Source organism: Gambusia affinis, linkage group LG10, assembly GCF_019740435.1.
Source record: "Gambusia affinis linkage group LG10, SWU_Gaff_1.0, whole genome shotgun sequence".
Lineage (NCBI taxonomy): Eukaryota > Metazoa > Chordata > Actinopteri > Cyprinodontiformes > Poeciliidae > Gambusia > Gambusia affinis.
In genome coordinates this window covers 29,077,328-29,090,392 of record NC_057877.1, presented here as the reverse complement: position 1 = coordinate 29,090,392, position 13,065 = coordinate 29,077,328, and the positions used below count along the sequence as shown (strand labels likewise).

The following is a 13,065-nucleotide window of genomic DNA, read 5'->3' as shown; positions in this document are numbered from 1 at the left end:
CAGTTAATTAAATATTGTTCAAATATTTATTTTGAAGCTAAACATTTGCTATATTAATCCAGCTTGCTAAGTAGCTCCAAACTAAATACTTATCAAGCTAAATAGTTTAACAACTAACTGTTTATTTTGCTTAGTAAATATGATGAAGCTGATCTGCATTTGGTTAAAATGATTTTGTCAACTGTCAGTGATCCAAACAGAAAATTGTGGCCAACATTTTAATTATCGAAATAAGTTAAAACTGTCATGTTTCTGAGTTTAAACTGCAACAAGAAAATATTTCAGTTTCTATAGTTTAATGTGATTAAACTAAAAAATAATGTTTTATCCATAAGAAATGCAAAAACTGAAGGACTAACAGATGGATACTCACCAAATAAATGCAATAAAGAGTTGAAATTGTTCATTTTTTAATAAATACAGTTTATTCATAATTTTATTTGCTCAGTGTTAAAAAGCTAGCTGATTGAACAAAATTAAAATCCCTTTATTTGACCGTATTTAATAAAATTATTATAATTTTCAGCAGAACTTTAAATGTAGTTAATGAGCAACATCATCCATAAAAATATAAAACAAGTTCTTCCATTCAGACTGAATATTTACATCAGATGCAGCTCTTCACTGCAGCTACAGGCGGCCCTGAAGGTCCAGATTCACCTTCACCTCTCAGACAGACCGGACCAGCATGGAACCAGAACCAGAACCAGAACCTCTCTCCGTGTTCTTCCCATCTGGTGTCGACTGAAACGTTTCTGAGAGGAGGCTGTTCACTTCATGGCCATCATCCAGACGGGCATGATGACCTCTGGGAATCCTTCCTGCCGCTCCACCGCCAGGATCTCCAGGCCGGCCTTGGACACGATGACCTTCATGATGTCCAGGTGGCGGCTGATGCTGCTGTCGATGGGGTCCAGCTTGCAGCCCTGCCGCGCCATGTTGTCCTTGATGATGAGGACGCCGTTGGGGCGGAGGCTCTTCTTGCAGCGAATCAGGAAGTTCAGCAGGTCTTTGTCTGTCAGGTGGCCTGGAGGAAGAGAGGCAGAGCTGTTAGCCGGCCCAACGCACTGCAAGCTAAGGAACTGCTTATGGCCCCCAACACCACCAGGGGGCCCCCAAGAACATTAGAAAAATTTATATATACTTAAAATAACATTTCATAATACCCACTAAATGCTATCACATATGGAAAAACGATTCCTTTGTTGTTATTGTTGCTTCTGCCACTTTTAGGAAACTATAAGATATGAGACTTGTTATACTACTTACTGTAAATATAATGATTATCAGCTGATGTTTCTTTCAAATAGTTAAAATAATATGGCACACTTAAATACCACTCTGCATTTCAAAATCCAAATATTTTATATAGTTTGTTTCTACTATCAGTCGCCATAATAACCCTGGCACGATGTAAGCTAATTGGATCAAAACGGACCGGACTCGGGTCAAAGCGGACCGGAGTCGGGTCAAAGCGGACCGGACTCGGGTCAATGCGGACCGGAGTCGGGTTGGTGTGATTTGCTCCTTGAGATTTCTCTGTGGATCATCCTCAGTTGGAATCAGGGTAATCTTAGTGAAGACCAGGAAGCACTTACACGCCACCCACTGCATCCAGATGACATCGTATTTGTTTCTGGGAGGCGTGAACTCCTGCAGGTTGTAGCAGTAGTAGGTCTCGATGCGGTCGGCGTCGTCGCCCAGATACTCCTCGTGTGCGTGCAGGAGGAAGTGCTCCATCATGTCGGCCATCTCTACTTTCTCAAACACGGGAAGAAGGACGCCTTTGGAGACGCGTCCGATCCCGGAGCCACAGTCCAGAGCGCGGTGGGTCCCGGCTTTACCCGGCCCCTGTTGGGAAAGTTGGAGACCTTACATCAATGATGCGTTAAAGTACAACTTCAAACTTTGTTGGTACTTCTGATCGTTTTATCTCCTGTTTTTGATCTTCGTCTCACAAAATGTTTGAGATTTAGGAACTGAAATAGTTAAAAACCAATCATCTGTTGTAAAATTCTCTTGAAACGTGCTTGAATCTGACATCAGGATGGGTGTGTAAAGTTATTTTCCATATTTAAAATCTCCATAAAACTCTGTGCTTGGTTGCCGAGGCGTTTGGGTTCAGAAGAACCAACAGTTGGACTCCTCAGGGCTTCAAAGCAGTGAACTTTACCACCAGTCAGCAACTAAAAGTCAGCTCGACTTGAATCACGGCGGCTTTTCTTCCCTTTGGTTTGCTGTTCTGACCTCAGCCCAACCCTTCTGTGTCGGGGGGCCCCTGGGTGTGATCTGACGGAGGAAGGGGCCCCTGAGGAGCCCCTGGTTTCAGTGAATTACTGCCACATTTCTCTGCTTGTATTTATACATCTGCTTAACACGGACGGATTTTTCTGCCACTTCTAATGCTCATGACAGTGTTCCTATTTCTAAATCCTGTCTAAATCTAAAAAAATATGATTTTTTTCACCAAAGATTTAATTGTATTAAAGTGAACAATTAGCAATTAGCTGTACTTTCTGTGTTAAAGTGGCTTCTCAACTATGAAGGGAAATTTCTGCAACCACAGACTTAAAGTTTAAAAAGTGGAAAATACTGGCTGGTTTTCACATTCTGAACCATGTGGTCATAATTTAAATAGAAAATGGTCAAAGTAAACAAGTAGTTTCCTCTTTAACTGGAAATGAACATCCAGGGAATACAAGAACATTTAGAGATTTTATGGTGTTTTAAATTAAAAAGCAAACATTATAAATCATGGCCTCTTTGGGAAGAAATCCTTTTCCTGGTTTAGAACAGAACAAAATGATCCAACATGTTAGCAGTGACAGCTAGGATTACTGTTCTCTGTTATTTATCAAATCCTAATAAAATACAGGCAACATTTTTTAAATTTAGTTCATTTTATTTATATGGTAAAGTAATTTATTTATATAGCACATTTTTAGCAACAAGGCCGTCCAAAGTGATTTTGAAGCCAAATTAGAAAATCTCATCTCAAGGAACTTTACAAAACAAGTCAGTTTAATCCAGTTAGCAGTGGAGGCTAACAGGCTAGCAGTGGAGGCTAACAGGCTAGCAGTGGAGGCTAACAGGCTAGCAGTGGAGGCTAACAGGCTAGCAGTGGAGGCTAACAGGCTAGCTGTGCTAATGTTTGTTGCTGTAGCACTGAAGCGATGCATCAACATGGGATTTAGCCTTAGCTAACGCTAATGCTAACGCATCAACTGTAGGAGCCTCAATTCAGTTTTAGTTTATTCAGTTTGGGAATAAGTTAAGTTTATATTCCTTAAGATAATTCAGGTTTATTAGGATAAAAATGACAATTTACCAGTTAAAACTCTGATGTGAGAATGTATTACATCATCACTAAGGCTGTATTGTGAATAAACATATATGTACATATATACTGATTACTTTAAGCGTGTTCAGTTGGAATGGAGACATTCATTATTCTTTTACTCTTTATTTTTGTTTTTGTGGGTAAATTATATCTGTATAATTATTCTTTTTGAAGTAAACAGTTGAACTGTATGACGAGGATCCACTCTGGGTTTGTCAATATGGAGAGAGTCAAGTTTATGGTTTCATTAATTAGGATCCGACAGCAAGTCATGATTTAGCAGGAGCTGCCAGTAAAGTGTTAATTTCAACCATGTTGACAGCCAGTAGAATTAGTTCTTGGAATAAAAACCATCAGTTTGTGTTTATGTTCTGACTGTACTGCAGTGTCAGCCAGCAGCGGTGCTGCTGGGTTTATATTAAAAGCTCTTTAAAGCACAAAGTGTTGCCAGTTTATAATTAGCGCAGCTGTTTAACAGATCCTGTATATAAGCAGGTCTCTGGGCCAAACATGTCCCAGAATTAGCAACAGCATCACCTCCTCACACCGTCATGTGCTGCACGCCTGATTATTATTTATACTCATCTACACACATTTGCCTCTATCAAAGACAAAATAAAGGACGTTTTATCAGCTTTATTAGTTCTTATGGATTTAATTTATAATCTGTTTTCTGGAGCAACAGCAGCTTTTATTACATTAATCATAAATGTAATATGCAGAATCTGAAAGTATTCAAATTTTTAGCTTTTAGATTCTGTAAAATCTTTTGATTTTCTAGAAAAGGTGTAGAGCCTTTAAAAATACCGCCTTAAAATATAAGGACATAACGTGCATAAAGCCAGAGGAGTGATGTCAGAAATAATCACCATTTATTGTTGCTTTAAGAAGCCGATCTTTAACGTTCTGGTGGTAAAACCAACCCTGGACACACGTCATCATATTAATTATCTACTAGAGTCCAAAGAAAAGCATGCAGTTTTATGATCTTATTTCAAATCGATTTACTCAGAAAATTGACTCAAATCTTCCACCGACAGGTTGAAATTCATCCCAGCCGTAACCTTTACGTCATCAGATAAACATTCAAACCTTTAGTTTTTACTCAGTGAGTCTTCCTGGAGAAGAACCGGCGGTCCTCCACTGTTTCCTGACTCATCAAGTCAATATGGACGATTTTATAAGATATTAGAAGCAGCTCTGCGTACTTTGCAGTGCCTTCCCCTTGTGCCTGTTCTCCGACTCAAAAAAGGAGGAATTTAGATGTGAAACACAACAAGGAGAAAAGGAAACGAGGAACGGACACCGACGACTCATTTTCTGTCGTTCCAGACATCAAAACTCTTCCATAAAATAAATACTGATCAGAACCAAGTTTGGCCCATTTTTACTGCTCTTCCCAACTGATCTGGATTCTGATGAGGCCCATTTAGCAAATATGTTTAGTAAACAGAAAGTTTTGCCCTTCGTACAGCTTTGTTCAAGGCGTTTTGGTATTTATTTTAAATTGCTGACTTGTTTCCGTCTAGTTCAAACAATAGATGGAGACTTAATGATGGATCAGCTTCAGTTGGTTTCAAACCCTTAACCAGTAAAATAAAACCCGACTCTAAAGTCCAAATGGGAGAAAGAAGAACTTGTTAGAAGAGTCATGGAGCTGGCAGCTCGATCGGTCTGGATGTGTCAGGGTATGTGGCTTTGGTTTGGATCTTTTCTTTGTTCTTTTATTACCAGATCTTGCCATTTTACTTTATTTCTAGATGTGTCATGATATGTGGCTTTGGTTTGGATCTTTGTTGTTTTATTGCCACTTCTTGCTGTTTCAGTTTATTCCATTTTGTTAGCTCCTTTATGCGTATTCCTATCTGCATTTGGACTTTTCTTCAGATTACTGTTCTAGCAGTTTATTACGTTACCTTCAGGTTCTCTCCGTTGCGTTTATCGCTCACCTTTCGCTCAGCCGTTTCGCTCCTCAGCTGTTTTTCATCTGCTGATTTCCCGCCGCCTGCACGCTGCCGCAGCTGTTTCCACTCACCTCTGATTAGCTGCTCTGGTTTCTTTGTCACTAGCTGTGTTTCCATTACAGATGTGTGTAAAACTTTGTCAATATTCCGCGAATGTCGAAAAAACACCACAATTTTGTAATTGCAGTGTTTTTCATTAAATAAGAAATGCAGTTAAAATCAGAGTAAATAAGTTAATTCACACAATAATTCGTTTCAGCTAAAGGTTTTCTACGTTTTTCATCACGAGTTCTGCTCTGCAATTTGGTTCAAACTTAAACATTGTGAAGGGATGTTTATCAAATTTGATCTGCTCTTAGGAACGGGGCATGAATCTAGGTGAAATTATTTCTGCAGAGACGGGATGATGAATTATCTCCCAAAATAGACTCTGATGTTCAGCGGCCAGCAGCAGAGAAACTGATCCAGCAGCAAAGTGCAAAGCTGACGGAGAAGCAGCAGAATTATCAGGTTTACTCTGAAACAGCTGATGGAAACCAATGCAGACGTTCACTGGTGGCTGAGTTATTCCAACAGTTGTAGATTTCACCTCTTCGTTCAGATAAAAAAACCAAAAAGGAGTAAAAAAATCCTCATATGTTTGGGAGGTTTGATGCTCCTTTTTGTCCTTCCTTGCGGGTTTTTTTGAGTTTACTTTAGACTGACTTGTTTCAACATTTTGTAATTTAATTTGCACATAACTTTCTTGAATTTGTTAGCCCTTTTCTTTTGTTTTAATTGGATTCAGTTTTATTGTGTTTTGGTTTTGTGAAACCATCTTTTTTTAATAAATCTACTTTTTTTCTCTGGACATAATTTTGTTACCAACCCTGAACCTCCAGACCTCGCGGCGTAACAAATGGAAATAACAAACCGTAGAAGTGAAGCTTATTTTACTTTCACTTTGTTTTAAACAAAACATCAGCAGAGTTTTCCTGTTTATTTTCAGAAAACATATTGTGGAGTTTCAGATACTTTTGTAGAAAAACTCAAAATAAAACTTAATCATCCTTATTGAATTTATTAAGCAAATTATTTTCACTCATTATTTGATTTATGGAGTTAAAACCAGCTGCAGCTGCCTTTCTTCCTGACTCAGGACTAACTAAGGTACATGAACAGAGCGCTGTAGTGCCGTTGAGCAACTCACCACAAACCTCTTCAGAAACTGACGGGAGCTTTCTAGGTCAACGTTGGAAATCTCAACAAAGTCTCCCATCATGCCCTCCTCGGAGGCCGGGACGTCTTCGTAGAACTTCTGCGCCCGATAGTAGAACTGCTTCTCTCCCTTGATGAACTCACAGGTGACGGGAAACAGCTTCACTGCGGAGACCAGAGAGACACCAGGCTGAGCAGCGAGTCGCTGTCGGCTTTAAACACTTTGTCTTGCCAGATTAGAGGAGCATCATGAAGGGAAAGTTGAGCGCCCCTGGAGGGACGACGGACCACCAGAACCTCAGAATGCCACTCGGTCCATGCTGCTGACCAGTCCAACCTGGTCCATTCCCCTCCTCACCTGAGGGGGCGCTAAACCGAGAACACTGAGGAAGACACTGAGCACAACTTCCTTCTTCACCAAACGGAAACAAAATGAAGGCATCAGATTTTAGTGATTGGAGGATTTCTCTTTTGTCTTTAGCTAACAACCACCAACCATTTCTGCTGCTAGCGCTAGGCTAACACATTTGTTTTGGTTGTATTTACCCAGAATGCCCTGCGCTGTGCACTTCCTGCTTTTGGAGCGGTCTCCGGGCCGCTTGGCGTTCACATATGCATGTGGGCAGCATCAGAGTCGTGTTGCCAGGTTGGGCTGCTTTTCACATCATTTTTTGAGATTTAAATAAAAATTCTTTCTAAATAGTTTGCAAAAAAAGCACAAAACGTCTAAAAAATGCAGTGTTACTACATTTATTTGATTAGTTTATTTATCTATGGAAATCCCAGGGTAACATCTTAATTTAAGAGAACAAAAACTCAAGTCTCATTTTGTTCAGAGATTCAAGTTCTTTGCAGTCCCAGTGGGAAATGGTTCTGGTCAGAATACAGAACAAACAAAACGTACGTGAATCACAGTCGATTACATGTGGGACTATCAACAAGGGTTTTATTTTTGGGCTGGTTTTAGTTTTTTGACGGGTTTTATGTTATTTTTGGCTGGAGACGTTCAGTCAGATCTGACAACCCCGCAGTTTATTTCAACCAAACAGAAACCGAGGTCTGGAAGTGGACCGGAGTTCAGTTACATATTCATACCTTCACAAACGAACCGGACTTTCTAGACAAGAGGACTGGAGTTGGATTAAAACGGACTGAGTTGGATTTAAAAAGCCCGATGTGAAATTATTCCCGGCTGTTCTCTCATTCTCTGAAGCAGGAAGTAAATCCTCCTCCTTGGTATTTGACTGTATGTCAGTATTTGTGGCCCTGGAGGCACCAACAGCAGCCTGAACCCGTTAGCCCTGGTATCGTTGCCGTCGTTCTCCAGGGTTCATCTCCACTCAGCAGATCAGACGCAGAAACAGGCCGAGACAGTTTGGGAGGTCAGTTGTTGAGTTCTTTCATTTCAGATGTTTGTTTTGGACTGTTTCCTGCTTCGAATACGTTTTCTCATAAAAGCATCTATAAATGCTCATCACTGGGTTTAAGGACTTCTGTTATGTCATTTAACAGCTGAGGAGAGCCAGGAGGAGTCGCTCCGCGCCAAGCTAAATATAGCGCTCTGCTAATCTAATTACCATCCAACATTTCCTTTGAGGTGGAGATCAGTGGCTCAGAGCAGCTGTCATGTCAGAACGTCTCCTCCTCAGCTGCAGCATCCAAACAGCATACTCTCATACTTTGTAGCTTCTTACACTAATCACTTGATGCCAGCTGATCTCCAGAGGAAATCCTTTGTGATTTTGTTTGTTTTTAAAGTGCAATAAAAACTTTGATTGGTGTTTTAGTGGCTGAAACATTTTATCTAAACAAATGCTTTAAAAGTGATAAATTAATTGATTTTAAAGGTTTAAAAACAGAGAAGATCTGTTGATTTTTGGGCATTCAACAATCAATTGTTCATTCTGTACCCAGAATGCATTGCTGCTGATCTCCTGCATGCTTTGTGGCTAATGAAACAAAACCATTAACAGAGTTATTAATATTCATCTATAAAACTGAAACTCAGTGAAAGTTCTGTTCTGGAGACCGACTTCCTGAAGTTAAATCTGATCTGTAGTAGCAACTGTGATCCTGTTGAGGGCGATATAACACGTTGTGTCAACACTAAGTAATGTTTATGATTAGGGCTTGTGGGTTAGCGCAGCTAGCTTCTTAGCTAGTGGCGTTCACCACTGGATTTAGCAGATCATGGTGAAAACTTGGACCAGTATAAATATTGCTTTTATGGATATTTACCAGTATTACATACACTGGTTCTCTGGTTCAGTTAAACACTCCAGTCAATGTCACATGACCAGACAGGCACTACATGACTGACCCTAATCATAAACATTAGCTATGCTAGCGCTAAAGCGCTACACCAAGACATTTTGTAGAAGCTAACGCGCTAAATTCATCGCTGTCACATGTCCTTAAAGGGCCTCACTACCTGAAGTAGCACAGACATTGAACTTTATTCTACTGAAAGTTTAAAAACCTCAAAGTAAATTAGCACTAAGTGCGCTAGGTGTTTTCAACTGAAAAATTAGCTCCACTTTTAGCTAATTAGCGGAAGTGTGCCCACCACAGGCAAGAGGAAAGTGAAACGCCTGCTGTACTTCTGAAGCTCCGTGTGTTTCCCTCTCAGGACTTGTTTTGGTCCTAAATAACTAACGTCCCAGTGGAAAGATGTCCGACTTCGGTCTGAACGTCCTCCAGCTCAGGAAGCACATATTTGTTTGGATCTCCTGTAACTCAATAATCACTCGTCATGTGACACCGCAGAGGGAGGGTAAGTATAGAAAGTTCGAGCAAAACAAAAACGAGGAGACGACAGCATGACGACACCCGACTGCCAAGGAAGAGTCACCGCAGAGCCGCCGTCTTCATCTGAATCCGCATTCAGAGCCCGGCTCATTAGGTGCTGAGCTTTCAGCTTCTCAGGATCAATGATGGAGGAAAATATAAATGTGATGCTTCCAGTTTAGCTTCTGTTCAGGGAGTTTAATATTTGGTTGAAGGTAGAAATGTTACGGTCATGTTTAGCACCAACTGACATGAGTTATTGCTGCCATGCCTGCCATGCCAGGCCATTAAAGGGCTTCACAGCGGCCGAGGCGCGGATCATCTCCTGTTTCTGCAGCTTCTGATGATTGACAAGCTTTAAAGAGAGAAGAGCTTCGCTCAGGGTGTCACATTTACGGTGGGTTGCTGTGTTTTTGTGGCTGAAGTTCCTCAGGGTTCTGGTCTGAGTCTCCTTAATTTACTTGTAGTTGACAGTTCACTGCAGAGCTGATGATTGATTTGAGATTTAGTGCTTTAGAGCAACCGCAGCAGAACAGAGAGCGTATTTCAACCATCAGGAGGTCCAATCGCTCAGCCTGTTCACTCTGGGATGTCAGGACGGCCGATTCCCCAGCACAAGAAGTGGCTTCACCTGGTGGACCTGCTGAAGGGGGAAGTCTGTCTGTCTGTCTGTCTGTCTGTCTGTCTGTCTGTCTGTCTGTCTGTCTGTCTGTCTGTCCGTCCGTCCGTCCGTCCGTCCGTCCGTCCGTCCGTCCGTCCGTCCGTCTGTTTGTTTCTCTCCTCACCCCAAAGGCATTTTCAGGGGATTCCTGCAGGAATTTCTGTCATTACTCAGCAGCTGTGATCATTTCCAGCTCAGGTTGGACTGGACCGGGACGCTCAGTGTCTCTCATCCTGTTGGTCCTCCAGCAGGACAGGAAGTTGCCTGTACAGGTTGTCTGGTTCTCTTTTCAGAGAGTCTTCAGCCTATAAAGTCTGAACTAGTGGCTCAGTCTGAAACGGTTGACATGAGAGTCTCAGCTGGAAACGTTCTTCATCACCAGGTCCGTCTTCTCATCTGATCAAGTTTGAATCATGACCTAGAAAACAGATTCCTGCTCACAAGCAGCTGAGATGAGCCTCTTCAAGGCGCCTGAAGCCAAAGTCACGTCTCACTCTAGGCGGTTCATGTCAAGCCAAGTTGTGTGTCTTCATTGACAGAGTGTGAATATTGACAGGAAGGTGGAGCTGCAGTCATTCACCTCCATGTGTAGCTTTGAGTCTCAGTTTCTCTGAAATCTCTCTTCTGCCATAGTTGATAAAAACATTTAAACCTCCAGTCTGGGACTGAAAACGTGGTTCTGACAATATTCAAGGAGTTTTAAAGTTCTGCGTTTGCTCATCCAGAGACGTAAATCCATGGAGCAGTCAACGAATGCCGTCTGCTGCCGATCAAATCGCCTCTGCACAATTTGTCTCGTCTCTAAGGCGCTTCCAAAACCCGGAGAGGATAAGGCGAGGCTCTCCATCGTCTGGGAGGAGCTGAGAGTAAAACCGCTGCCTGTTGGTGAGCTTCAACCTTAGGATCAGTTCAAAAATATCATCCTATCAAAACCATAAATGCTGGTGCTTTGAATAAAGATCTAATGTCTTGTGTAGCATCTTAACTTATCAGAGAAACTGTTTTCTCTCTTTTGGTTTTAGAGAATCTCTTAATGTTCTGAAAATTATTTTAATGATATAATGGTGATTATAAATTATCCATTTGAAAAGAAACGATGTACAACGTAACATAAATGTCACCATTTGATGCACTTTACTAGATTATTGTTATAGCAAAAGGTAATTAGCATCTGGAAAAATAGATATAAAATGGAATAATATTCATTTTTGTAATTTGATAAGATTTTAGAATAAAATTTTCAGTTCTACTTTGTCAGAAGCTTTTTAATTTGTGTAAAATTAAATTTGCTTTTTGAAGGTGGATTAATTCTGCTGTTCTACAAAAATCTGAAACTAGAGTTTGAATTTAAGTAACAGATTTAAGTAAAGTTTACTGTCAACCGTCTCTGAACGAGTCCCAACGATTCAGGTGTTTCATTTAAATCTTTCAGACGTATAGATGTGAAGGTTACAGCGTCTAAATAAATGTGTCTCCTTAGATCTTGTGTGGATCTCGTGACCCGACCTGCCAGCGTTGCCTCTTACCCAGAGGAATCTTCTCCAGCAGGTACAGGTAGCTGGCGAAGAAGTCGCTCTGCAGTTTGTGGTGCAGGTGGAAGGACATGCTGTGGCGACACATGGTGTCGTCCGTCCCCTTCCAGCGGTCCCTGAACGCCTGATGAGCCGCCTTGAACTCAAAGTTTCCTGAAGAGTTGTTGTTTTCATCCTCAAGTGTAATCTCCATGTTTCTTCCACCTGGTCTCCAGAAACGGCGTGAAGGCGACTGACGCTCCTGTCTGTGGCGCTGCTATATCTGTCCGGCTGAGTGATCAACACGCCTGTGGTGGTGTTCAGTGATCAGCAGAGATCTTTTTCACTCTGGACGTCCTTCCAGATTTACACATCCCCTGCTGGGAGGGAGGGAGGGAGGGAGGCGTGCGGCCCGGAGCTGAAACCTCTCCTGGCCAGCAGGCATGCAGGAAGACGCACCGCTTCAGAGCTTAAAGGTTTAAAATTTCCGTCCAGAACGTGAGAATCCAGCATAGAGTCTTAACTTTAATCTGGATTTAAACTTTTACGCGCTGCTGTAAGCAGCAGCTATCAGGTCCAGTAAATCCTGAGTAAACGGTACGGAAGGAGATGTTCCAGATTTAAATGCATCATCTTCACTCTGCAAACTGCACAAAGATCATGATACATGACACCTCCGTTTTATTGTGCCAGAACACTTGCAGTAAGTCCCAACTGTGTGAAAATTGTTTACCTGCCCACCATGCTGAGCTCTGACTGGTTTCACTGACAGAACTGGACCAGCGCCGCAGTGGGGCTCATTTCATGCCTGTTAATCATTAATTATAATCTCACAAGCTCCGTCTGCAACAGTGCACTGCTACATAAAGTCTTTTAGTTCATCCCATTTTTCTAACATATTTATGTGTTTCTGTGATCGGTTCAGCCTCATCATGGCTGCTCACTGGACAGAAACTGGTCCCTGTGGTCCAAACGTCCGACCGGAACCACCGGGAAACGTCCCGGTTCTCCCGATTAGTGTGAGTAAAAAGTCACCAATAAGCAGTAAAAGCCAAATAAAGCTCTTCTCCTATGGAAGAGGGAGAATATTCACAAAAGACTGAATTTTAGCATAAACTTTCTCAGTAGGTCAGTAAAATAAGCTGCTTATTAACATTTCTAACAAATCTTTTGTCTTCTGGATCCATTTGTTTCCTCTGAGGTTCTGTTAGTTCAGTCCAGCCCAACTCATTCATTTATTTTATTTTTATTCATCGGTCTGAGGAACTTTAACGTTCTCTGTTGATCTCAGAGGCGCCTCAGGGCAGCGTTCTCGGCTCGGCCATTTATTCTCACATCTCTAGATAAATAGATGAAATAAGTTTTCACGGTGCACAAAGAGTTGTATCGACATTTAGTGTTGAGGTTTTTATCATTATGCAGTGTGATCACAATAAAAAAATAGATTTTTATTCTTTTGCACTTTGAATCTCAAAACAAATTTGAAACTATAAAAATTAAATGTGGAGATGCTGCAGTGGGAATAAATCTGTTTATTCTAAATGAATCATTTTGGAGAAGAAATACCAAAACTAAACTTGAGATTTAAATTTCACTCTGATTCTG

The 13,065-nt window shown here is 41.3% G+C and overlaps 1 protein-coding gene and 1 long non-coding RNA gene across 2 annotated transcripts; one reads left to right on the top strand and one right to left on the bottom strand.

The window, feature by feature from the left end:
• Positions 1–402: 402 nt before the first annotated feature.
• Positions 403–12,048, bottom strand: ntmt2 (N-terminal Xaa-Pro-Lys N-methyltransferase). The gene is made up of 4 exons (XM_044128499.1): positions 11,476–12,048; positions 6,494–6,666; positions 1,599–1,851; positions 403–1,027 (listed from the first exon to the last, which is right to left on the bottom strand). Exons 1-4 carry the CDS (start codon positions 11,672–11,674, stop codon positions 771–773), a joined length of 882 nt encoding a protein of 293 aa, XP_043984434.1. The 5' UTR covers positions 11,675–12,048; the 3' UTR covers positions 403–770.
• LOC122838128 lies at positions 7,045–11,494 on the top strand. Its single transcript, XR_006371838.1, has 3 exons — positions 7,045–7,883; positions 8,014–10,834; positions 11,430–11,494. It is a non-coding gene; the product is annotated as an uncharacterized LOC122838128 (long non-coding RNA).
• Positions 12,049–13,065: the final 1,017 nt, after the last annotated feature.

Bases quoted from the DNA above. Each gene is read 5' to 3' on its own strand.
- ntmt2 (XM_044128499.1), bottom strand. From the start codon at position 11,674: ATGGAGATTACACTTGAGGATGAAAACAACAACTCTTCAGGAAACTTT. The intron at 1,852-6,493 runs GTGAGTTGCTCA...CTTTCCCAACAG, and splicing joins AGTTTCTGAAGAGGTTTGTG to GGGCCGGGTAAAGCCGGGAC. The intron at 1,028-1,598 runs GTAAGTGCTTCC...CTCTTCCTCCAG, and splicing joins CTGGATGCAGTGGGTGGCGT to GCCACCTGACAGACAAAGAC.